General features: G+C 35.8%; 1 protein-coding gene across 3 annotated transcripts in view; it reads left to right on the top strand.

The window, feature by feature from the left end:
- The window catches only part of ESYT2 (extended synaptotagmin 2), a 96,395-nt gene that overhangs the window by 6,197 nt on the left and 62,508 nt on the right, over window positions 1-27,690 (top strand). For all 3 annotated transcript variants that reach the window (XM_062568845.1, XM_062568844.1, XM_062568843.1), the window contains exons 2-3: window positions 25,336-25,377; window positions 26,354-26,488. In XM_062568845.1, the coding sequence (XP_062424829.1) occupies window positions 25,336-25,377; window positions 26,354-26,488 (177 nt within the window). The remainder of the gene's footprint in view (window positions 1-25,335; window positions 25,378-26,353; window positions 26,489-27,690) is intronic.

The raw sequence follows: 27,690 nt of genomic DNA, 5'->3' as shown, positions 1-27,690 counted from the left end.
AAAAGTTTGATTTCCTAAAAGAAAAGAATTTGTGTTGTAGGGCTTTTAACTTTCTTTTCAGACTGCTAATGTTGTTCACATGTTTAAATTGTTTTTGAATGTAGGGGTAGGGCCAGCTTTAACCAAATTTGAAAAAGTTGAAGTCATAAAGATCTTGTCAGTAAAGAGAGTGGTTTTCTTTTGAAAAGTAGAAAAAGAAGCTTTAGACAAGATTCTTCTTACTCTGAATTATTACTTTTTCTTTCTTTAAGACTTCGCACATTATAGAATGTAACTGGATACTCATTCTAGGTTTTTTGGTGGGTAGCATTGCACACAAGTATGCACATGACAGCCAACTGGGAAACAGGAAGAATCAAGGTTATTAACAGGAAAAATTATTCCTAGATTATTATTTCTAGATTCTAGTAATGAAACCCTGCTCTAGAAATTCTGAGCCTTTAAAGCACTTGTTTGGTGTCACATTCTTGTATTTTGGAATGAAAGAAGAGATGGCATTTTGTTGCTGGTAAGATAAAAATCTTTGATTTAAATAACTTATTGTTAGTGATGGCTGGATAAGTGGGAAATAAGTTGTAACACCACATAAAAAATTCTCTAGTTACTGAAATTGCCTTTAGCATAATTTGTATTGAGCTTTGCAGCAATTCTGTGCTGACTATATGCCTGAACTGAATCTAGAGTGTAGGTTTCTAAAAGCTTTTTTAAAATGCTGACTTGTGAATATCCCCTGAAGTGCGTGAACACCAGTTTGTTAAAACTTCCTAGTACTATATCAGATTTTGAAAGCATTGCTTTACAAAAAGAGATGTATTTCATTGGTTTGATGCATATCAAATCTTACAGATAGAACGAAATTAATGAAACATTATGAGTCCTTAGGAATGGTTACAGAGATGAGAGATTTTAGATTAGACAATAGTAATGAAGATGCGAACTTTTTAATTGTTTTGGCCTGACAAATCTTATCTTTCTATTATTTTTGCTTATTCCTGAACAATATAAACTTAATCTTATTTTATTGTTTTATGAGAAAGTTTGGAATGAACACCCTGAAGCAACTCTGGAGCTTTTCTTTTGCCTAACATGGGCCAACTTCTAAGTTTCATGTAGTCAGACTTGGCAGGCCAGCAGAATTTCAAATGTGTTTTATGTAAGGCTACTTTTGCACATTCAAAAGGAATACTGCATCACTTGAAATAAGAAAATCAAGCCCATAGCGTTGGTTGTTATTTGTGCTCATTTAATGTAAATAAGAGATATAAAGTGGAGAGATGGAGTATTCAACATGGAATAAGAGCATAAGGAAGCAGTATCTTGAGAAGAAGAAAGGAGGTTTTATTTTGAAGCAACTATTTGGATTATATATATTAGAGAGGTCTGATATTTCGTCACTGATGCAACTTTTGGATGCTATGACACTCGTATATCTGGGAGAGATGTGGTTCAGATGGATGAAGAGACAGTTCTGTAAAGTTTAGAAAGAAAAAATGGGTGGGTAATAATATGAAAGAATCGAACGGAGTTTGCTAAAAGTGACAATGTGTAAAATAAGTGGTGGTAGCTGGTTGCCAGCTTTGTGTGTTGGAATGTTGTGTTATTCTCCAGCACAGCACTAACTGACCCAGGACCCTTTTTGAGTCTCATCTGCTATTCACATCTCTTTTTCCACTTACGCAGCAAAAGAAGGATGTGGACAACATTCTCATTTCTTAGTCCTAATTCCTCTTTTGAGGAATTCCCAGCTTCTCAATGCATGAGGCAAGGGCCCTGTTGGGGAAACCAGGGAAAGATGACAGTGTGCATACACTTTTTGAAACTAAGGATGCAATTTAAGTGGCTTTACTTCTGGTGCTTCCCAGTTTGTGTGTTTTGATAACACAAATGTTGTTCTTTTTACTATATTTTTTAATATAAGTGTTGACTTTTATACGAAGTGGCAAACAAAGAATAAATCACAAATGAATCATAAAACAGATCATCGTCAGGCCAGATCATAGAGACTTCTGCCACATGAGTGAATAGTCTAACTGATAGCAATAGTATTCTCCATTGAGTAGAACTAGTCCAGATTGGACTTGCTAATGATGTTTGTTATATATAACCTTTGTTATATATAAAGGGTGAAGTTCAGGAATTCCTGAGTCCATTCCTGACTTAAGGTGCAGATGTTGAACAGGTACACTGTGCTTGCTAATTCCATCCTGTTTGCCTCAGCTTTTCAAGATACTTCCTCTTGATTGCTAGTTCTTTAACATAGTTCTGTATTTCTGTTAGTCTCCTTGTTTGTGTTGTAGATAAGATGAGAAGCTGTGTCCCATCTCTTTTTGAATCCCATTGATAAGATGTTTTCTGAGGGGAAGGGGCACTCCTCAGCCTTTTATAAAAGCTATTTGATCTCGTCCTCAATTTCTAATTCTGATTCTCATTTTTGTTCCCATATAGTTTTTACCAAGGTCCTTGTACCAATCTCTGTTATACTGGTGGAGTTCTTACTCTTTTTGCAGTCCAAATAGTTTAGCCTGCAATAACTTGTTGCTGTTTTGTTGCGTCTCTGTGCTTCTAGTTATACAGAAGACTAGAGGAGCAGTGAGAATTGTCAAGCTTCTTGCTCATGGCTTCCTGAAGATTGTATTTAAACGACATCTTGAGTTTTGCTGATAGGCAAGGTCCTGCTCTTGTTTTGCATTCTGAGATGTTTATTGCAGAGAGAAACAAGGAGATCAGCAGTTAAATCAAAGGGAATGGTAAAAACAAAGTAAATGTGTGCTCCTCGCAAAAAGGATGTTCTGCTTTCCTGACCTGGCTCGTTTTCTACCCACAGTTACATTTTCCTGCTGCCTCTTGTACCAATGTTGGCATTTACTTGGCTGTTTTTTTTTTTTCAATCCCTCCCCTGTATTTAGTGTTCAGGTGAATCAAGTCCTTGATTTAATTTGCTGTGCAACCACACAAGCACTAGTGTGTGTGCATGGGAAGTTATAGAATCTCATGGCCAAGTTTAAAGAAAAATGGAATAATGGCCTGAGTGAAGAGTACTTCCTTAGAAACCCTGAGTAATTTGATCCAGCTTCAAAACTGGCCCTTCTTTTTAGCAGATGGTTGGGTCAGGTGAGCTCCAGAGGGACCCTTCTGACTTGTATTGTGACTTTAGTTTTTATTTTAATCTAACATTTAAGTTAGCTTTCAATCTCCAGAAGTGACTTAGAAGTGACTTAGAAGGGTTAAGAAACTATTTTTTAGCATAAAATACCAGTATTTGCTTTGCTATTAAGTATGCTAACAAAAAATAGATGATGGCTATCTTTAGAGAGGCTTTTTGTGCGAGGTAATGGGACGTTTTTTTTTCAGTCATTTGAATGCCTGTCAGCTAAAAAGCTAGTATTAAACTGCTGTGCAGCAAACTGCTAAAACATAAATTTTATCAAATAGAACTCCAGTTACATAAATAACCTTTCAATGAAGAGTGTTTCCTTTTAGTGAGTCAGTGCAGTAAGTTTTTTCTGCTATACCCTGCTATGACTGTGAAATTCTCATCAGCAGCTGAAAATTCAAAACAAGGCTAAAGGTTTTCAGATGAAGCAGCCTAGAATTATGTACCATGAAGTTGTTACTAGAAATATGAAACTAGTTTTACTTGGCTGAAAATAACTGTCATATGAGGAGCATTACATTGTCATTTGGCTGTCCTTATCATATAGCAGCATGAGTCAAGTTTACATTAGTTCAATAGCAAGTGCTTTCTTGTAAGAGATCAATTTTTTTGATGCAAATTGTCTATGTTTTTGCATCTAGTAACGACTAAGTAAGAGAGTCTAATGAAGACTCTAGCACTGTTGTTCCCATAACCTTTGTTTGCATTCCTTTGGCTAGATACTGACTCACATGAATTATCCAGACTAACTGAAATAGTTACCTTGGGGAAGATTTTGAAAGATACTTAATTTAGCATTTGGTGTTATATATTCACAAGCCATTGTCTGTCTTATTCCATTACTGTCTACCTTAAAAGGAAGCTGGGAAAAAAGCAAGCGAATCTCTAAAAATGCAGTGCTGTCTTGCTTTGCTTTGAAAAGTAACCACACTGCATGTTGAAGTATGAAGGCAGGTTTAAAACCTTGTTTGTTGCCATTTGAATTAATTGGCAGTGTTGTGATCCACACTCTTCCTGTTCGCAGAGACTGAGTGTTCAGTTTGAAATGACTTCCCGAAAAAAAGATAGGTTTTGGGAGAGGGAAAAACTCGAGTTGAACCTAGTGATTATTGGCTGAGGAAGCTCTTTCTTCACTTTATATTTAAGCATTATTGCTACTACTTTGTAATACGTGGTTCTTCAGGCCTTATTTCAGATCTTTCTATTTTTATGTGAAAGCATGTATTTATGCTTTCTTAGATTCCCCCCTTCACATAACAGCTTCTGTAAACAGTCAGACCTGATCAGCTCTGAAAAAAAAACAATGGACATGTTTACACTCAAAAACTTGAAAAGAATTTTTGAGACCTTCTTTTGTGGAGAAGAGTATTTTAAAAACACTTATTTTTTATGCAAGTGTATAGGACAAACTTTCAGGACTTATTGGTAGTTAATAAGTGTTATCTGTTTGCATATTTCAAGAAAACTGTTATTACTGTAATGAACCTAGGATATTTTCAAATGAGGAAATGTCTTTTTTAATTTGACTGCTAATATTTCCTTGTACTGTAGGTTTGCTGGTCCAGGGTTTTGAATGATTATGATTTGTGCTAAGACCTCCTCTCCTTCCTCCCCCCAGTATATTGATTCATCTTGTTTGTTATTGAACAAGAAAGCTTAATTCTCTTGTCTCTGTGGCTAGGAAGTTGTTTTAGTCTAGTAATCAGTGTTATGATGCAGACTAAATTTATATTTTAAAATGCTGTGTTCCTCGCCCAGCGACATTCTCCTAAAATACTTGAACTAGAAAGAGAACACTTTTCCTCCCACCCACCCTCTGCCAGCTAAGTGTCAAATAGCAGCCAGGAAATGATAAGAGATAAGTATTTCATGGGGAAAGAGATCAGTGTTCACTCATTTGAATTGTGTACATTCTAAGAATATCAAATGATGATTGATAAATTGGATGCTATATATTATAGTCATTTCTCAGTCTCTATTTGCTCATGGTAGTCTTCTGTGAAATATTAAGCTGAAATAAAGTGAAAAGTTTTGGACTTAGATTTTTTTTCTCTTTTTAGAGTGTTAAGTATAAATACTGTGCTGAAGTGATTGTGTCCCAACTGTCCCTGTTCATTTGCTAAAATCAGTTTTCCTATTTCTGTCTTGACCATGTCAGTCTCTGTTGTGTGTTTCTACTGAATTTGACTATGTATAAAGCTTTTTAAAAATTATACGTGACAGTATCTGCTTATGTTGTTTTAGGCCTTGCTTATTTGTATGGTAACAGCTATAGCAACTTTTGCTGACAACTGTGTTTTTCAATTCTTTTGCATTTTCATGATGTCTGTGAAACTTTGTTCCAATGTATGTCCTATCTTTCACAAATTCTCTGAAGTATGATGATGAGTAACAAAAATGTTATCCATCTGTTCACTTTGTTACGCTTTGTTTTTGTTTCAGTACACTGAAGTATTTCTGCCCTTCTCTTTAGTTAGTTGAGCAATCCATGAAACCAATGGAACATACATTTGTTTTGAAAACCATTTGTTTTTCAGATTGTTTTTTCATACCGTTTTTTTACCGTTAACATTACAGAAGTGTTCTTTTAAACCAGTAATTCCAAAACCAACATGTATGTAGTGAGAGGTGAATCACTGAGTCTGGATTCAGGAGTTGGTTTCACGTTGGTTCACACTGGTTTTAGAATTACTGGTTTTCTATATACTTAATTTTTGTGAATTTTGGCATAACTAGGAACAATTATATAGTTTCTTTTGCACATCCAGTTCAAAGTCTGTTGTACCAGTAACACTATAACAATACTGATAAAATTGCCTCTGCAAATGCAAGGTATATACCTGAAATTAAGTATTCTTGCTTTTTTTTTTACTAGTGCTTAGACCTTTCTGTGTTGGGGTGAGGGAGAGACTTTGCACCATATTGTTCTGGATAGCACACAGGAGCGGAAATGAGTTGTAGTGGGATAGTTTGATTTTTGGAATAAGCCGAAATAGGACCATTGAGTCATACTCAGTAATTTATAACAGCATTTTAGCACTTACCCAGGAAACGCAGAATAGGAGTCCCATTATTGGATTTCAAGGATCAGTATGTGTTCCTTCTGGATGAAGACATCCAAACTTGCATATCACTTCAAGTGAACCTGGTATTTTGGATGTAGAATATTTGGCAGGTATATTCTAAAACCTTTTCTAGAGTGAGAGATGGAACCACTGTACTGGAAGAGAAACTCTATATTAAAGGGTGAAAATGATTGTAGCTTTTTGTTTGAGTTCCTTTAAAGCATTTACTGGTCCATTTAAAGCATGACTGTAGTAACATTAATTCATATCTGACTCTTTAGGGTGCAAGCTCAAAAACCATAGAGTATCATTTCAACTTCAATTTTTTGAAAAACATTAGCATGGTATACTTATTGATTGATAAGTCTCTCTTGAGAGAGGGAGAGAGAGGAGGTTAATTCATCAGTATTACTAAAATTAATGGGTTTTCAGCTCTGACTTCCTGTTTTGGATTTTCCTCTGCTGTGAAGTTCTAATTCTTTAATCCCATGTTGTATGTCAAAGTCAGTGTTACATGGGAATCTAGCTTGAGTATGACCTGTGAGTACTGTAAATTAATTTGCTTTCTTGCTTGAGACTTGTAGTACTTGAAGAAATGTTTTTTTTTTTTGTTTTTTTTTTTTTAATCAAGTCTAGTCATCTTGTGGGTTTGTGTTTGAGTGGTGGTCTTCTGAAATCCAAGTAATGAACTCCAGCTCTGCTTTTTGCTGCCACAATTGTTTACATTGCCAGGTGCATGGAAATAACATCCTTGTCTGTCATACTCTGTAGCCAATGCAACATATAAGTAAAGCTGTTACACTGTGATCTCCTAATGAGTAAGTGCAATGGAAAAAACCTCGGGTTTGGAACAGCTCAGATTAGTCAGTAACACGGCACTTGTGATGTCCCTATTTGAAGAGGAGATAACTGTGCAAGTTCCTGAGCACAAAAAGAACTTCTTGAATGAGACCTTGAAATATGTATCTCAAGGGCTGTTAATTTTTTTCCCCACACGGTTTACAAGTAGCTTTTGATCGAAGTCATTGCATAGACAGACAAATCCTAAACTGATTTTGGCTTATTTAGTTAAAACAAATATTGTGCCTATAGATAAATGTTAAGCAGGCTGATTATTTGGTGTCCTCTTTCAGATACATTGAGCAGAATCAGGGCTGCATCAGATTCAACTAATTAAAGCAAAGCGTATATGACAGCTAGAGTGTTGGGTTTTGAAAAGGAATAAAGTCTTTGTTCTTTTGCTCAGATCTCTCCAGTAGCTCAAAGGCTAGTTTTATATGGAAGAATTTTTATTAAATTCTTGAATACTTTCTTTAGCAGGAATAATGTCCATGGAGATTAACTGCCATTGATACAAGTCCCTGAAAAGAACTGTGGCATTTTACTCCAAAGTTTTGATTTTAACTTTAACCACTGCTAAACTCTTCTAAACTCAAATTACGTATTTTGCTATTATGTGCAATTAAGAGCTGTGTACAGACCATACTTAGACTGGTGAAAATACCTCTTCATTAATCTTACTGGGCTGAGACTGAGGCATAAAACAACATAATCTGCAGTGAAAACTGTAAAAAAATGTATTGCCAATTAGCACATATAATGAAGTTTACTGTAGTAAACTGAAATGTAGATTCCTCCCACTTAACCTGGGCACTTCATTTCAGAGATGTAAATCTCTTTGCGTTGTGTCTATAGTCAGTGGGAAGAGATGAGCTGAAATTTTGCTGGAGATCCCTTTTCCTGTAGAGTAGAAACCTTGAGTAATGAGATCATAATTTCATTACTGCATTTACCTGCCTAAAATTAGTGAGGAATAATGTGGGCCACAGCTGTTAGATTTTAATTAATGCATGTAGTAAATACTCTGTTGTAGAACTTGTAAAAATAATTTTATTACCACTGTACAGTAGCATCTGTTGTAAAATCTGCTGAGAGTTTAGGTGATGGCTGTGACTTGGCTACATATTATCACTCACTGCTTGTGCCCAAATGTACAACCTCTCCTCCAAAGGAAGTGAAGGTGAAGGAAGGTTCTGTTTGGCATCATTCAAATAAACTGGCATAGTTATTCTTGCATTGTCATCTGATGACTTCAGGGTGGTTTTTAAGGAACTGTTTGACAGGGTGATTGTCAGGCTGTTACCTTTAATTGTTAGAAATTTCTTTCCAGTTGTGGAATTTGTTGAGATTCAGTATGATTTTTAGGCACAAGATACTTGGTTTCCATTTAGAGCTAGAATTCTCGTAACATAAGTTTAGTCGTGTGACTACATTGATTTGAGATTATCTTATGATCAATACAGAGGTCTCCTGAGAAATGTTCATTTCACCTCAGGATGCGTGTTCTAAGATGCCAGATGACTCTCTCCAGAGGTCCTTATTTCTCTTTACTGATTATGAAGCAGGCCGATAGTGTCGAGTATTGGTCATCTAAAACATAGAAATTTTAATAATTGGAGCAGAATAGTTCAACCCTGGGTGATCTAGTGGTCACCTTTGAAATTGCTATGAAGCCGTATATAGAAGAAAAGGGCTACTGAGATGTAGAAAGTCTTCATGGTGTTATGAATTGCAAGTGAGATCTAGTGACCATGATCTGCTTACTGTTTTTTCCAAATATCTCCTGTGCAAACATCCAAAGTGAGACAGTATTTGTAGCTCTAAATACAGAAATGGTGAGCTTGTGTATCAGCTAAAAGAGGCTCAAAGACTTTAAAAATTCTGCTGTATGCCTAATGTTATGGTTCAATTGTAGGTAGTATATTTATAAACTAATTTGCTACTATTATTATTAAAATAATATCAGTTTATATTACCATTTTTACAGCTAAAATTGGAAGTGGAAGAATATGGACAGTTTGTAATAGCAGTGTTTGGCATAAAGAACGTTAGAGAACTCTAACTGCTTGGGTATCTTCAACACTGGTGATGATCAACAAATATCAGAGAAGAGGGTGGCAGCTCTATGTTGCAATTGTAAAAGGAAAAATGAACTCTTCCTCCTTTACTCTGTTACTACTTCCCTCCGTCCTGTGTAACACTCAGCCATTCAGGCAGTCTCTTGCTGGAACGTTCCTCCTCCGTGTCCAAGAAGGTACCAAATCTTAATAACTCACCTGCTTAACACGCATGGCAGGAGCTGCCTTTATTCAAGAGCTAGTTTCAGTTGTGGGTAAACATCTTCATGTAAGCAGCTGCTGACTGTAAGCAATGGCTGCATGTTCAGAAACATGTTTTTGTGGCTCAGGTCACAAGTATGCACGCTTAGTTGGACACACTGCCTGGACTCAGATTGATGCCATTAGTGAAAAACCTTGGTAAATGTGCAAGATGCTAGTTTTTCTACAGTTTGAAGTTCCACTTTGTGGCGGGAGGGAGTTATAGAGGGGGCTTGTAACTGCTTATGTAAAAACTACAGTATAGACTTTCCAAAATACAGGACTGCCTCTCTCAGTATATTTAAATACAATTAAAACTAGAGAAATTAAAGTGAAGTATCCTTCCACTTCTGAAAAGTGAGGATGTTAAACTTCTCAAACAAGGGAAAAAGGCAAATTCTTTAGAGTTTCCAGTAGCTTTAAAAATAGGCTGACCTGAGAAAGGATAGTTATATATTTTTAGTTAGTGATCACTTACTTTCCCCGCTTTTCACGATGGAAAAGCTCTTGGCAGATGCTGAGGAATTTTGTGATGCAGAGATCTGCGACAACCGTTTAGAAAGATGGCATCACTGATGTGTTTCTGTGATAACAGGAGAGAGCCAGTCTCTGGCTGGAGGAAGGTGGAGTTTCAGGGGATAGATTCTGGAGCCAAGGCTGGTAAGGAATTTAGCAGGGTGAAAGGGAACATTGCAAGCTGATGACTGGGCTTTTTATTTCTATTTAGTTAGCTGTAGTAAGTATGAATCTCTTAAAAGATGTCATCTTCTTGAAATCTACTCACTTATTAAAAAAGTAAATAGTGGCCAGAGTTGTTCAGAAAATCTGTAATTTAAAAAAATCAACTTTTGATTGAACACTGATCTTGGCAGTGTTTTTTTCCCTAGCCCTTGCTGATTTGAGAAGATTTGCACAGAAGGGAAAGTGACTGAACAAATGCTGTTGTGTACAGAAGCTGAAGGCTCATCTAGTACTGTCAAATATCCAGGTGTATTTTAACTAAAATATTATGACAGGCAATGGTGTGTTGAAGAAAAGGTACTACGTGCCCACTGGTATCCATTTACTCATTTTCTTCAGTCCCATGTGAAGGGCTTCATTCTCTTCTTTTGCTACGAGTGAACTTGATTGTGTTCCAAACTCACAGGTGCTTGCCAGGCAGTCTTTATCTGTTTGTAGAGCATCATAAATCTGTAATGCTGTGCACAGTAAGTATATTTTGCTGTAAAATTCACCTTCAGATCAAAAATCATTTTACACTTCTAGAGGAGCTTAATCACTCTTTCTTGGAGGGACGAACTGAAAACATACACTGTCGTCTTCTGTGGGTAGTCTAACACTGAGTGTTAAATTCTGCTTATTTCAAATTTTATTATTTACAGTGAACACTGAGTTTGTCATTCTGAATGAACTCTGTGCTGGGCAGTGAAACCTTCTTTAATCTCATACTTATCACAGATGTTGTATCCACATTTCTAAGCACAAAATTCTATATGCATTGGATCCACTTGCTGAGAAGGATCCTTCCAGTGGTAGTTAATATATATTAACATCAGTGTAACATTAAAAGCAAGTTGACGTATAAAACTGGGTCTAAAACCTGACCCTGATCAATTCACAGGCATTTGCCTGCTTCCTTCCCTTGGAGCAGGATTTTACCCGCTTTTCTAACCATAGAATAAAACCACGAAATATTTTATTTATGTATGAAAACCTACTGCTTCTGACCTTTCCACAGTATTTTTCTGTCGATAACTGTGACTGACAGCATGAGTCTTGTGGGAGACTGCAGATGCAACTTGCTGGATATTACAGAGAACATGTATGTCAGTCCAGTAGCATAAGTGTATGTGTTTTCCTCAGTGGAGGTGGCTTTTAGTGTTAAATCCAACCTGAAGGAAGAGGTAAATACATGTGCTCTGCTTATTGTGAAAAAGCTTGGGTTAGAGATCCCAAATTCAGTGCATAGGACAGTTATTCCAGATGAAAAAGTAGCTGTTGAAAAAGATTAATGATTTGGATACAGGATTGCAAGATGTTGGCACAAATTGAAAACATGCTTAAAAAAACTCCTCAAAGTATAATGAAAATTTTTTCTACTTCAAAACCAGATGATGATCCTACAAGAACTTGGTGGAGATGCTTATGTATGTCAAATATTATCTTGTCCCTTGAGGATTTTTTTCCTCCAAAATGTCTTTCGTTGATAACCTGTAAAGGCAGGATAGTAAGACTGATATATGAGGATGAGATTAATAGTTACTTTAGTTGTGAGGCGGTATAGGTTTTGTTTCCACCTTGTAGCTGAAATATATGATGCAGCATACCTAAGTTTGGAAACTTGGTCTAACAGGGTGTGCTTAACATCTTTCCTTAGCAACTGGTACTACCAAAAACACACCAAAGCTGCCCTTCCTGCTTCGTGCTAAGTAACAAGTGGCAAACTCTGTGGTTTTAAGGTGGAGTTTATAAACAGAAGTAGGGTAAGGATGGCTGCAGTTGCAGGGGATTGGAATTCAGCAACCAGAGCGCCTCCTAGTTAGGCATTTCATTGGTTTCTTATTTTCAACATGATCCTAGCTTAGGATATGGACTGCCCTAAAACCCTAGAGCAGCAGTTGTGCCTTAACTGAACTTGTGTGATACAGTGGAATTTGTCAGAGGGAGTTAACCCCTTTTTTGCAGGAGGCTTAGTGTTTTTGGAGTAGGAAGAGTGAAGGAGGATGACAGTGGCTGCTACAGGTTATTGTCAACCTTTATGGAAACTGTGAGAGTATTTGGAGAAGGGTAACTTCGTAGTACTGCCTCCCTCTTTCTGTGCCTTTTCCTCCTGCTGGATTACTGCATTAGCTGGACCTTGGATCTGAGCTATTACAGTAGTTCTGCTACTACATGCTGTCAAAGAAGCGTGTGATATATTGAGTATCTCTTTCTAACAAACAACAGCACATTGTATTCTGTGCTGAAATACTATCTGCTTTGGGGGACAAGATCCTTTCAGGGAGAGTCAGAAGAAATATGGTAAATCTTAGAAATTCTAGTATACATCTAGTTTTTAAAGATACTGAGATTTCTATACGAACAATAGAGAGAGACGCTTGCTTTTGGTGTCCGTCTTTTTGTGAAGAAGTTTTCCTGGACTTCTAAGAGTTGTAAATTAGTTCAGACATGCTTTTTGCACTTTAGAAGCACTAGCATTTGATCCAGTGAGCATGTTGTTATTGATTTATAAAGTGGATGGCATCCTTAAGAAAGAAGAAGAATAAGAAAAAAAGAAAATGTGGCCAGGAAAGAGCAGTTAGTTTCAAAGAGCTCTTGTGCCTGTGTGGTTAAATACTTGGATCTAAGAATGAGAAAGAGCTATGTGCAGGCTGTTTGTCACAACAGATACTTGATGCTAACAGGTTCACCAGGGTTTTCCTTGCCACCATTTGTTATCACTGTGTTAACTGAGGCTCAAATTAAACATTACTGCTTCTTATGTTAAAAAAAAATGCAGTTCGTTTTATGTTATTAGAAAACTCTGTTTTGTTTAACAACATCATTTTATTCTTTTGGAGGTAGTTGATCCCTGAATATCTACAGGTTCAACAGAACTGCCACTTTACTCTGTACTTGTACTCCAGTTACATGTTCTGGATTTTTTTATAGCAAGTTGCAGATGTTGTATGTGTATATATATGTGGGTGTATATATATTATATATATAAAAATATATATAAGGTATTGCGGCTTGAAATGGTGCAGAGGGATTTAAAACATCCATTATATCCTGAATGATTCCTGATTATATTTAAAAATGTTTTTATACTAAGAATAAACTCTGGCTGGCTAGTATTAGATGCAGTGCAGTATATAGAAGTTACACAGCTTTGCTATTAGTATTTTGATCCAGTCAAAACATGAATGTGCATATGTTTTCTGTTTAAGAACTAAACAATGAGCACATTCTAGACTTGTGCGATGTCTTAGGTTGTGGGTCAGTGCAGCTTTAACTTGTTTGCTCTGATGTTTTGTTTTAATTTGGATACCACATAAAATGAGAATCTTCCCTTTTGCTTTTTTACTTTTAAAAACAAGTTTGCATTTTACTCACCCCAAAGTTAGTAAAACTTCAGTGATTGACTTTTGTCATGTCTGAGCTCACTTAGATGATGTTTAAAATGAGTTGTGAATTTATTAGGTTATACCTTAAAAATTGGTGTTAGCCTTATAAAGCTTGAGGTTAAGTAGACAGAGATGCTTCATGTTAAAATGTGTGCATTGAATCATAGGAGATCACTTTACTCCAGTATTTAGCTGGTGATAAGCCAGTTAAATACAGGAGAGAACATTTAATCTTCTTGAAAAAGAGAACAGTCAGTCCCACAGAAGAAGGTCAGTACTTCCAAAATTTGATGTCCATTTTAAACCATGTAGAATGCCTGGATGATTGCATTAGCAAGATTAGCTATATAGTTTAGTAGTGTTCTAGGAATAAGATTTTGTTGGTGAAGGAACTGTAGATTCAGTGAATCAGAGCGCCTGAGGGTTAGTAAAGTGGCTAGTGAGTCAGTTGAATGAAAACAGAGCAAACCTTTTAACTTGTTTAGTGTTGATATCAAATTGCCAAAGACTGTTGTTGCTATAGACCCCAGCATTGCTTTTCATATTTCTAGAGAATTCAAAGGCTTCCACACTGGCTATATAAGCTGATTTGAAAGCTAATTTTTTTTTTGTTTTTTGTTTAAGCAATTCAGAGAGAACAGTTTTTCTTCCATTGACCAGCAAGAGAGCAAGGCACTCCATCGTGCAGCAAGATCTTTGGGGGATATATCTGGATTCCCAAGGGAGTTGGAAGGGAATTTGTCATGTAGGCTTAAAAGTATGAAAAACGTCAGGAAACATGATAAATTTAAAATAAGGTGTTAATATCTTCATAAACCTTTTTCAAAACTTGAGAGATGAAACTTCAAGATATTAAAACTTTATTTGGGAAAAACTTTATTTGAGAAAGAAGAAGAAGGAATGAAGTGACTTTTGAAAATAAAGGTCTAGTAGGTAACATGCCACAAATCAGTGCTGTACAAGGTCTTTCAAGTAGTAAAATCCACTGAGAGAAGCTCTACAGCGGTGCTTCCTGCCATACCTTTCAGCAGCCCACCCATTTAAAATCTGTGTCTACTTTCAGTAATGAGTGTAAAGTTTGTGGAAATTTGGAGATGTGCAAATGTAGACTATTGTGAAATGTCTTATTTTATAAGCGCTGGTTGCACTAGATGTCTATAATGTAGTGTGACAAAAAGGCTTTAATGAGTATAAATCCGGTTCTTGGTGTTTTGTACATGCAGTGTGTTACACTTCTCTATTTTTTATTTTTTACCTATGCTTCTCCTGGTCTGTCTTTGGACACCAGCATTTAAATGTAATTGTTACTGCTGTGACTGCTCACTGGAGGAGAGATTGGGAAAGGGTGTTGGTGGGGCATCATACTGTTGATAACAAATTAAACTGTAGTATTAATTACTATCAAACAGTTGGTAGCAAATTATATTCTTCTAGATAAGAAACAAGTGTGGATTACAACAGTATTGTAAATAAGTGATTGCTGTTACACGTGAGTTCTTTTGTTGCCCCGCTTCTTAAGAAATGGTCAACACCATTTCTGTTTCAACTGACAACTTAGAACAGTAAATCTTCTGTTTGCACTGCTGGATGAAGAATGTCTTCAAATACTTCTGTTAGGCAGCTGCCATGCCACATGAACTTAAAGACTGGCAGTTTTCAATGGGTCTTGATGAGTTCTGAATGATGGATGTGAACTTAAACCATGTAATTAAAGATGTGGCTTTTGGCAGATTTACCAGTCAGGAGACACCAGCCAAGTGTCAGGAAAACACACACACTGGTGACTTGTTAGATCTTTGTGGAACTACACAATGAATATATTGATGGCTTATTTAGTCCCTGTTTTGTGACTATATCCAGGGATTCTGCAAGTGCTTTTAAACTTAAATCCCTTTGTGTGAAATTCACAGAGTAAAAAAGCCTGGCTCGATATATGTGTGTGTGTATATATATATAGGTATATATATATATATGTATATATATATATGTGTATATATATATATGTATATATATGTATATGTATAACTTCATTTCCTTTATGTATTTATCATTGTGATTTTTTTCTGTAGAAAAAGATGAGGACAAAAGAATTTCTAATAGCAAAGTCAAGTTCTAAAGTTTCTTAATAACTTATTTTGAGTCTGTATTCTAAGAATACTTTCTGTAAAACTTGACATACTGTACCACTCTGAAGTTGCATGTTGGAAAGTCCAACCCTGGGAAACAGATCTTGTTTTAGGCATGGTCCAGAAACCTTGATTGAATTGTGGAGAAAAAAAATAAGTAGAAATGAAAAATGTATTTTCCTGTGTCAGGATATCAATTTACATCAATGATTTCATATTTGGAAGTTTCAGAAGGTGCAAAACATTATGATGAGTATTACATTGCAAGCAGCTTATATCTTCCGTTTTATTTTTACTCTCCTGTCCATACTAATCACTGAAAAATCAGAGTCCTTTTTCAAAAGGAAGGCAGAAAAGAAGACTGAATACTGTGGTGCAGAGAAAAAATACAAGATTCTCTTAATTTGCCACAAGTCTAAAACAATTTGTTATGTTAGAGTTCTTCTGCATGTTGAATTAAAAATCATAACAATACATTCTGTAAGCTTAATTTTTATTTTTAACCTTTGGAATAGGATTTCAGCATTTACATCAGCATTTACTTAGAGATGCCTGTGTGTGTTTGTTTTGAAGTGGTGACATGTGGCCCATCTCTAGCCTGTGGCTGTATCCCCAGCTAGATGCATATTTCTCCAGAGGCACATGATGGAAGTGGGTCTCTGGTCATGGGCGGGTATACTGAACTGTTCTTGGCTGGACTGAATTGGTTTTGTGGTGGAATGTAGCCTGCACTATGATAAATACTACTACTATGCTAATACTTGAAGATAATTCTAAAATCAGGCTGCACTGGAAGATGACTCTGCTCTAGAGGACTGAAGGCCTAGAGGGTACTGTTTAGGAGGTTACTGCACCTTATGGCGCATGAAATACGCAATATGGTGCGATATGAAAAGCTAATGAGCATAGGAAAGCTTTGTGGCTCCCTCTAGAAGAAATAGAATGTTCCATGTTTGGGGTAGATTCTGCATCCAGATGTGTCAGAAGGCCATATAAATTTCCTTCCAAACATCTTGAAGTAAATTGTGTAACCAGTATAGCAAGGAATTTGTATGTGGTGTTCTTTGGGTGATTAAGCCAGGCTACTTTTGGAAGCTAGTAACGCTCAAGTTCGAATTTCTAGGCTGAACAACGTTCCTCGAGTTGAGGCTGCAAGGGCTGAGGGTCAGACTAGAAATAGGATTTTCCAGTTTTCTTTCTTACTAGCAGGTTACTGTGCTGTCATTCTTCCAGAGGAGCTGCTAATTATGCCAGTCCTGGAGGATTTTACTATTGGAAGCTGCTGCTGATAGGAGATTTTCGGGTAACTTTGTATTGCAGTAATGCTCTCCATCTCCTTGCATGTTCAAATGCAAGAATAGCATTGCTTAGAAAGGCAAAATTTTGTCTAGTTTTTGTATTAATATGTCGAATTTCAGAAAAGTAGTGTAGTTCTCAACAATCCTGGTGCTGATACAAGTTAAGCATGTTTAACAGATTAGGAAGTGAAAGCAATGCGTGCTGAAAACCAAGCTGCTGTGCTGCCTACTGCCGCAGCATCCCAAGGGGCTGCATTGCGTGACAGGCTGCTGGGCTGCCATTTCAGTCCTAGCAGAGAACTAGAGCATCTCTTAAGCAGAACTTTTCACTTCCATGTTGTTTTGCATTACCAAAGACACCATTTACCATAGCAGTTTAGACAGAATATCCGAATCAGAATATTGTGGCTATTAGAGTGTTGCAGAATGATGGATTTTGAATTGACAGCTGTTGCTTCTAGGCCTGACTGATCAGATTTTTGCTCAGCTGCTAGCCAAAAAACACCTAGAAGACTGTTAATTTTTTAATGATGTTCCCAGCAACTTCTTTAATGAGCAGAAAATCAGAAGCATAACTTTCTCCAATGTGTGTGTGTGTGTGTGTGTACACATATATGCCTGTGTGTACACACACACACACACACACAGTTTGTTTTTTTTTTTTTTTAAGCTAAGCAAAATAGCATAATAGCATCCTGGTATTATTTAAATAAGAAACCTAAGTAAATTTAGAGTCTCTGTGGTAAAACAAGCAATATAGATGTTCACATTATTTTAGAAAGTATTAAGTATTTTCAATTTAGTTTTTTGTTTTAATTATAGCATGGCAGTAAGGTTGGATGCAAGTTCTCTTCATGTACTTTGGATGTCTTAGTAAGTTCAACACTTTTTTAGGTAGAGATGAGTCTCTCTTTAAATAATGCTGCTACCATTTTCAGCGTTTTATGAAGACCCATTTTATGCCAGTTTAGCTTTTATAAAAGCTACAAAACTCTGACTTAACAACCAGTGCATAAGCTGTTTTTTGTAATTTTCTATGTCTCCCAGACACAGTATTTACAAATGTATGTGAGAAAGTTCCCTTCAGGACATACTATGATATTTAAGTATCTCGTGTATGTGAGCTACTGTTTATTCCCATTTTGAATTGGTCAGGAAATTAGGCCTTAAGAAGGGGAGAGGAACAGAGGTAACTGGAAACTACATTGAAATAAAAATTTCTGTTTAAAGAATCTGTTTTAACACTTAAAGTATATTACTTCTGTTATAATAGCTTTGTTAGTATTGAAATGCAAAGGTGTTATAACAAGCCATTTGTTTCAGATGTTCAACAAGTCAAGGTGTTTTGCATTTAATTGTATATAATTGAAAGAATTTCTTCTTCTGCCTTGATGCTTGCACAGACGCTGAAGCAGGTAGCTTGTGTGGCAGTGAAGAATATGCTAGCTATCACACTGGAAAACTTGCAGTTAATAGACATCTATACTTTATTGTGGCAGCCCTTAGCTGAGATGATAGTGGCAGGGCACATGGGCTGAGTGACAAAGTCTGTGCTGTGTTTTAAAAACATTTGGTATGATACCAAGTATGTGTCTCTAACATCACTCTTATAGGAGAAAATCTGATTCAAAGGGCATATCATTCTTTTTTTAGAGTTTTGTTTTGTTTTCCAATGTGTTGTCCAAGCATTTAAGTAGCTTAAGCTGCAGTATATGAATACATAAAATCCTTAACCTTGCTTAGCGTTGCTACTGCTTCTTCCATTTAGATAGGTCTCCATTCTTCTCCTCTTCAGTTTAGATGGGTAATAAGCATTTTACTTAAATACTTGGATAAAAAAGTCTCTCTCTTTTTTTTTTTTAATAGTCTCAGTAATCTGAAAATATACAGCTCATTGCTAGTTTACCAGAATGTATGTGTTTTTACTTGATATTTAGAACATGACTAGAATGAACTAATTCAATCTTTCTTGTGATTGGTAAATAATTTCCTTCCTAGATTGAGAGTGAGTGCATGTTTGTGGTTTATAGAGAAGAGTGTGGCAGGTATGCTGTAATGAAAAAAGAGTTAAGCATTGCAAGTTAGAGAGATTTGGGCTTTGTTTTGTATATCTTTAAGCATAAAGAAATCACATTTCAACGCTTCCTTCTCCAAATTGAAATAGTATCAGTGTTATTGTAGTCCCAGGTTAAACTGATTTTTTTCCAAAGACATTTATTTGTAGTTTCTGACTTATAAGTGCTTATGTTTTAAAGGTAGAAGCTGTTAAAGGGTCTCAAGTTTTTGTATGTTTGGAAATAAATGTGTAGTGGACAGAAGACTATTAAAAAGGGAAGTCAAAAAGTTTGTGCATTAGCCTCAAAAAGCAGTGAATGGCCTGTTTATGGAAGCCTTTGTTCTTGCCTCAAAAACAGTTGCGTTTCACGACAGCAAACTTTCTTGTGATGCTGTGCCTCTACATCTGTACCTGGAAGCTGCTTCGGTCTCTATGTCCGTTCGGTCCAGGTGTTTCATTACCAAATTTGATGCAGTATCTGGACTCTTTATTATGCAGACATTAATGTTCCTGGTTTGACAAGTGGACACAGAAAAAGCAGGAGGAGAAATGCATTATTTCTTGAATTTAACTGTTTGGTTAAATCAATGGTGCTTTGCAAATGAAGTCTTACTAATCTATTACTAATTTGAACAAAATAATAGAAGATAAACTCCTATTTGATGCTGAATATTTTAGAGAGAGACCCACTGGTGTAATTTCTAACCTTTTAAACTTTAAAAAGATACTTTGAACATGCCAGAATGTTGTTTTCATTTTACTTTCAGGGCTTATAGTGATGAGAGAGCCAATAGCTATTGGCTCTAGATCTGTCTTATTTGTAGTGTGATTCAGTTCTTAATTTTCAGATATTTGATTTTTGTTTACTAACAGTTAGTGAAAGCTTGTGCTGCTTATTTTAAATAGCTTTGAATTTTAGGATATCGTTAGTCTTGCTGATAATTACAAGGCCTTGTATAAACAGTTTTATGAAGTGCTCTGTGGGCTGTGATAGCCTGTGTGTGGCAGATACTGATTTTTCAACCTCTTTCTAGATCTTCCAGACATTTCTTTTGAAAGATGTTACGTATGTGACTCGCCCCTAATAATAGTCTCAGTAAAACTGTTTCAAAAACTATTTCCCTGTCTAATTCCCATACAGGCAATATACAGCTTTTTTTAATACTGATTATTAACTTTTCTATGCAAAGGCTGATAGTACAGAATCCATGCCAAAGAAGTTAAGCAAAAACAGAGATTACCAAAAAATAATCAAAACAGCAGTTTGTTAATTTTGTCAGTGAGTGCCTGTAGTTTATTTTAATTGCAGCATTCCTGAGGAACCCTAATCATGATACAAAACTGTTTAATTTTCTCTCTCAGGAATACTGAATCTTGCAGTTTTATAACAGTAAGTATTTAGTGTGGGATTTTTTTTCCCCCTTGTGATTCAGAAAGTGAGGGAACTGCAATGTAACTGAGGGTGAAGAGAGTAGGAGAAAAAATAGCAGGAATAACACTGGAGGTAGAGTTTGGGAAGAGAAAGGAGGCAGATTCTGGAATAACACGAGACAGCCAGGCCTGACTGCTCCACTTTCCCTCCGAGCTCCCCCTTCTTCACTTCTCATTAGAACAGAACAGTCATCTCTAATCTGTATTTAAGGATATAGTCTGTTTAGGTTGTGTTGAGCAGTGGAAGGCTCAGAGTTGATTCCTCCGTGGAAAGGAGGAAATACCTTGCCTGTTGCTCCTTCTCGCTTCTCCCAGAGAGAGGCAATTGCTGGCTGGGATACATAGGATTAAGCCATTAGCCCTGCTCAGCAGTCTCGCCTAAAATGTCCTTAGGTCTTCCTGCCTCACTGACTGGAAAACACTAAAGTAAATAGCTGTTAAATTGAGCTTAAATACCACTGTATTCACACTCTTAATTCTGTTTATGTTGGGATTCATTCTCTTAATTGTTTGCCCAAATTTCTCTAGTTATTCTGTATTGAAGGTGCTGTGAGTTTAGACAAATTAATCTGGCAGCTCCAATTCCAAAGCTCATTTGATTTTAATATTTTTTTTTCCCCACACTATCCAATCTTAGGCTCGCGTGTTTGCTCAGCAGTGGAAGTAAAGGCTTATGCTATAGTCAGTGAAGAGTGCCTTCCAAAAGCGACGGGCAGTGTACAGCACCCAGCTCCTGTTCAGAGCTTCCCTGTGTAGGATGTTCTCCTCCACTGATGATGGATAAGGAGACTATGAAGACCAATCTTGATGCCCTTTTAGATATTTAGATTTTAGCTACCGATGCATGCTTTTGATACAAAGGGATTTTGGTGGTTGTTGTTTTAGCTTTCCAAAGAAAGCTGAAGAAAGCAGAAGGGATAGATGTCTAATATGGGGAGAAACATTTATGAGAACTGAAAAAATGCTTGAGAATGCTTGTTGTCTTGAATGTTGTTTATATTGTGTGACCATATGATAATTAAACTAGAATTGACTGATCTAGATTGTCAGCTGGAACAACAAGTAATGAAGCAGTGCAAATGGAAGGAACAAGACTTCAACACTTGCATAAGCTAAGTGATGCTGACTTGAGATAAACATCTTTTAAATCTAACTATACTATGTTATTTTTAATGTTAGCAAAGTGGAATTATTGGATTTATTCTTTGGGGTGAATAGAAGGAAGTGAAAAAGACATGCATCAGTAGTATGCAGCTTTTACCCCTAAATGCCTTTTAGTTCTGTAAAACTGAGAGAACTTTATGGAGGAAAACATTTCCTGGCTCTGCTGAACTATAACATTTCAGAGATTGGCTCATTTGAGCCTGTTCTTTAAAGGATTTGGTTAAAAACAATTAAATGTAGAATTCTAATTGTCACTTGAATGTTCTCTATTTTCTGGAGTGCTTTTAGTGCTTTTTTTTTTTTTTTTTTTTTTTTTTTTTTTTTTTTTTTTTTTTTTAACTTTGTTGTAATAAGCAGCTCAGAAGAAAGTAATAGGTTTGTAGCAAAGAAATTTTCACTTTATGGAATACTTGTGTCAATAGCAGTGGTTTCTTAGTTTCAATGTAGGTGTTGCTTTTGTTGTTCAATAAGATGTAGGATTTATATACTGAACTATATGTGTAATCATAATAATTAAATAGAAGAATTTAAATGTAAAGGTTGCCTGATAGCTTTAGGAACAGGGAAGGCTAACTGCAAGGATAATCGTTTAAAAGAGTTTTAGAGTAAGGAGATCAGCAAATAATAACTACTGTGTGGTTTATATTCTAAAGTAGATTTAAGTTCTGTGCCGTGTGCTGAGCATTTTACAAATACTTTCAGAAGAGTGCTGTAATTTCACTGCTTCTGACTTTCTTATCCATGCTTTCTTTTAGTGGCAGATAGACATGTGAAACCTCCATTAGATAGAACTAATAATTATGTTGAAGTCAGCAACATTATTATTTGTCCTTTGAGAGTCACTTTGATAGCATATACTGATTACCACTTCTCAGAATTTCCCACCATAAAGTGCCTAGTCTGTGCAGTTTTATTTTAATGATTGTTATTCTTTGTCATATTAGAATGGCCAGCCCTGGTTTTGTAAAAAGATGCAGATGATCCTCTGTGCAGGTAACTGAGTTAATCTGGTCATTTTAGAAAAGTGTATATAGAGAATCTGAACCATAAAGTAATTGTGCATCAGTATTATGGAAAAAAGAACTTACTAGTGGTTTTGTTTTGTTTCACTATTTTCCAGGATGGAGCAAGGAACTATATTCTTTCTGATTCTGTTATTTTATTGATCATTACAAAGAAAAATATGTTCTGAATGGAGTTTTTGATACTGAGCACATCCAAAATAGGAAGTAAACATGAGTTGTTCAGAGCTGAGCACAAGTGAAAAAGCTGTCATGTGTTTTTAAAGTGCAGAAATGTATCTTTTGAGCACTTCCAAGTATTTTGCGGTATAGCTTTTGATATGGAATTAAAACATTCTTGAAACATGTAGTATTATAACAATGTTGGTGTTGAACATTGTCATTAGGCTATTTCTTGCAACAATTCTCTCTAATTTTACTTTCCTTTGAATAATAAATAACTACTCCATGTGGTGGAAATGAGGCATTATTATCAAACTTGCATGAGCAATTTAATAACAGAAGCAAAGCAGAAAATGTTTCCTCTGTCTTTACTGAAATCTTGACTCTCTTCTCCTTCTACCCTACCTGTCTAATATTTTACACAGGAGTTAACAGATTTTTGCCCATTGGTTAGTCTCATTTTTGCTTCTGTTTCTCGCCATAAAGCTTCAGCATGATTGTTTGGATGCTGTTGTGTCAGTCCTGATTGATACAGGGTGTCCAAAGTTGAGTACTTCCTCCCTCAAACTTTCCCCAAACAGTTTTCTTTGAGTAAGATTGTGTATTTGAGATCACAAACTCTTGCTACGCATTGTATTTTGTTATTATTTTTGTACTATAATACAGCAGTATTTTAGTGCATTTTTTTAGTCAAAAGCATTGAACAAATAGAATTAAGTAAGGATGGAAGAGGAGTGAGAAACAGGAATGGAAGATGTAGTTTGTTAAGTTATTTATTACCTATTAACATGTGCAACTATAGAAGTAAACCAGTTTATGGATTACTACTAATCCAAATAACAGTAGGAGTACAATAGCTGTAAGACACTGAAAGCCAAGTGAATATGTATCTGTGGAAAAATAGAAGGATGTCTTGTTAAGCAAGGCCTGACAAACACTTTACAGTAGGTAGAAGAAATTCAAAATTAGTAAGTTACGGTATGTGGTTAGATACTTCTGCCTCTTGGTTCTTTCCCAGTCTACCTCTAGTTATTTTGCAAAATTCAGGGCTGAATTTGAAGGGTACTTGGTTGATCCAAGAGAGAGATGATATCTATGTTATTGCATTCAGGTATATTGAGTGTCAGCTGTGTGCTCAGTGCAGGGGATATGGCCTGTGCTTCAGGGAGAATCTACTCTACATCAGGGAATTCAGATCACTCTGTGAAGCCAGATAAATTCCCTTTGGGTTAAGGTTATGTTTAAGATTGGAAACTGTCCTTAGCCTACAGTGGGTCTCTTGTTGATGTCAACTGGATGCTTGTACAAAAGAGTAAAAAGTACAAGTATTTGAGGATGTTATATCCTGTATTACTCATCTCACATATATTATTTATGGTTAACAGGTTTACCTTTGGAATTTCTGCCAGTTTTCTTTTCCTATCCCCATCTGTGCCTGCCTATCTCTATCTACCTATCTATCTGTATGCTGTTCACTACTACTGCTGTTCCTGTTTTCCTCTGTGTGAAAGAGCTCCACATTCCTGTCTTGCAGACATTGATCCGCAAGATCATTGATTTCTCTCCTAAACAAATCAGAATAAATTGTTCATGTTGGGGTATAAAGGTCTGACATCATGCTTCAGAGACAAGTAATTAATGAGCACTGACACATTTTCAGTCTGCAGATTTGGAAGGCAAATATTTTAGGAAAATATCAAAATGTTGTTCATTAGTATAAGGCTTAACATAGTGTTGGTGCCTTTTTATTTATTATTTTTATTACCTGAAGCAGTTTGAGAACCTAGCAAGACAAAAATTGAGTGTAAGCGCTGTTTAGCTATAACTTCATATAAGCAGAGTTTCCTGTTTGTGTTGTTGCAAATATTACAAAAAAAGGAAACTTTTTTTTTTTTTTTTTTTTTTTTTTTTTTAAATTTCTAAATATTGACTCCTGAGGTTTTTGTCTGTTTTTTTGGAAGACTTAAGACTACTAACCATGCTGTGCTTGGAAAACAGCATCTCTTCTCCCAACAACTATTTGGTGTTTTCCTGGCATGAGGGGTACTTTTCATCCAATGTATATTTCATCATTCTTATTTTTCACCGATTTCTGTGGGTTTTTTTAATTTTTTGAAAACCTTTTTGCAGTGTTTAAACCTATATTCCTGAATGTCAACTTCACTGAGTAAATATTTCTAACCATGATTTATTGATACTGCCAAAGATTTGACATGAATGAAAAGAAGTAAAAGTTCAGTAAGGATTCTGGCAGTCAAATGTGTAATGTTAAATGCAAATTAAACTTAAGAAGTAATTTTGTTGACATCTTGCACTATCTGTTAGCTATGCATATTATTTTTTCATTCTTTTTTGCTATTAAAGCAATACTTTATTACAGATTTCATTATTGAATGTGTGCTTGGACTTGTATTTATGTAGTTTAGGAATTACTTCATATTTGATCTGCTTGAATTGTCAAGAGCCTTGAGTACTTAATTGTTGTTCACTGTATACATTGCTTGTATGGAGTTTATTAAGCTTTTCTGTGTCATAAATCACTTGACATGATTAATATGTTATGTATTTGTTGAATTTTTTTGTTTGTGTTTAGGTCCATTTTCCAGATACTGAGAGGGCAGAATGGCTCAACAAGGTAAGGATGGTTGTTAACATTACCTTCAAAAAACATGAAGGGAGGGGGGAGAATCTGAGAATAAGAACAACTATGGGAGGGCAAGAATTTTGGAATAAAATAATTCTAACCTTCTGTAATTTTTATGCAGTTGAAATTCCTGGCAGTTGAACCAGTCACAAAAAAAGACTTAATTTATCATGATTCTGTTTTTAAGGTCTTGAAATTATCTGTGACTTGCTGAATGACTTTGGGTAGCGTTAAAATAATGACAGCTATTACTGTGTGAAAGTCACAGTAACTATAAACACAGTTTTTTATATTCTACTTTCCTGGGACACTTCCCAGTTATTGTGTCTTCCTGACCTACAGTCTGAAAATAAATCAATTTTGCAGTTTTTAATTTGTGTGTGTAATAACTAAGACACAGATCCACATAGCTTGAGTTTTCTTAATATCTTTCATGCAAAGAGCATAGAAGAATATCAGTCAATAAGAAAATAGCAAGACAAATTAACAATGTAGCATTTTCAGATATTGTAGTAAAACATCATATTACTTTTGGATTTGTAAGCCATGTGCATGTGTTTTTAAAAATGCACTTAATTTGTTTTTTTTTCCTTCCTCCTTTCAAATGCAAATAGACTTACCCCTCTTCATCCTTCTAACCAGCAGTGAGCATCAATGTAGGCTGCATATGCATTGATGTGGCAAAAGATGAAATTCATCTTAGTGTTGTTTCGTTTCTTCTCCTCAAGTACTTCAGATTTGTGAAATGTTTGGAAACACAGTAAATCAAATAGAGGTGAAGGATGCAAAAAGCTTTTCTGTATGTCAGTAGATAAAAGGTGGCCACTTAGATCATGTAATGAGCTGTACAGAAAGCTTGTATGCTTAAAGCTTTCTATAAAACTTCTTACATCTGCCTTAATATTTTTAATTGTGTATGAAAGTATGCTTAATTGCTTCCCCCCTCCCTCCTTCCTATTTTTCCTAGACTGTAAAACAGATGTGGCCTTTTATTTGCCAATTCATTGAGAAACTCTTCCGGGAGACCATAGAACCTGCAGTAAGAGGAGCAAACAACCACCTCAGTACCTTCAGTTTTACCAAGATTAATATTGGTCATCAGGTTGGTTTCTTGTGAAGTTTTTCTAACAGATTGTATCTTGCATACCATTTTCATCTAGTCTGTTTAAATCTACACAGAAAATAATTCTCAGTAACACTTGATGATAAGCCTCTTTCTGGTTTCTGTTATAACATTAAAATAGTATCAAGGAACAAATAAGTGTTTATCTGCTTTTTGGTCCTGTGAAAGGAGGAGTCATGGTATATTAGCTCTTACATGCTTACAGAAGAGTCTGACCAGTCCAAGCTAAAAAGAAGTTACCATTTAAGCTAAGTTGGGCACTGCTTATCAGTGTCTACATCAACAGAAGTTTATTTCTGCTGAAATGTAGCTTACCACCATCTTGTGCAGTCTTATTTTATGTTCCTCTCACTTGTCATAAATGTACTTTTAAATAAAGATTTCGAACTTCATTTATTTTTCTTTCCTGAATGTCAGGAAAACTGAAGTTAAGATGGAGGGGAATTATTTTTCTCTCCTTGTGACTCTGTTCCATGTAAAATACAATTAATATCTTCTGCACCTTTCTTTTTCTATTTAGATTGTAAATTCTTTTATATGTGGGGTCTCTCCTGCCATAGATACGTCTGTAATAAAGATTACACTGTAGCATAGCTTAAAACCATTCTGACTTTAAATAAGATTTAAATTATCTTTCACACCTGCTGCAGCTAGACCGAGTTATCTTAGACACAAGAAACAGCTATCCTTACTTGATATTACAGCCTTCATTGAATTACAGCCTGTGAACTGTAGTCCCAAACACAGTGGGAATCTGATATCAGTGAGACTTCCATATTATTTAAATCAGAAAATAGAAGCAGAGTTTTGGTCAACTCTTAGATGAGAGATCTCCAGGAAGGGAAAAGTCAATGCGTGACAGGAGGTGGTGCTACATAAGGTAGTTGGTGGTCTTCTCCAACCTAGTATTTAATGAATGTTTAAGTTATGGAAGGTTTGGTTTATTTTGCTTTCATATGACTCACAAAGCAGAGAAAAACGGAGCAAAATGCTTTACATTAACTCTTATGTAAAGCATTTTGCTCTTACATGAATTCTGGGAATTGTTTTTCACCCATTCTGACTAATTCCGGCCAGGGCATTGTGACTGAGTAGATCTTAGCAAGCTAATACCCTTAAAATTACTGTTTGAATGACACAGAAAGCTTTGCTTCATGCTTTTTAGTAATGCATGTAGTAAA

The sequence above is a fragment of the Rhea pennata genome, chromosome 2 (assembly GCF_028389875.1).
Source record: "Rhea pennata isolate bPtePen1 chromosome 2, bPtePen1.pri, whole genome shotgun sequence".
NCBI classification, from domain to species: domain Eukaryota; kingdom Metazoa; phylum Chordata; class Aves; order Rheiformes; family Rheidae; genus Rhea; species Rhea pennata.
This window is presented reverse-complemented; position numbering and strand designations above follow the sequence as displayed.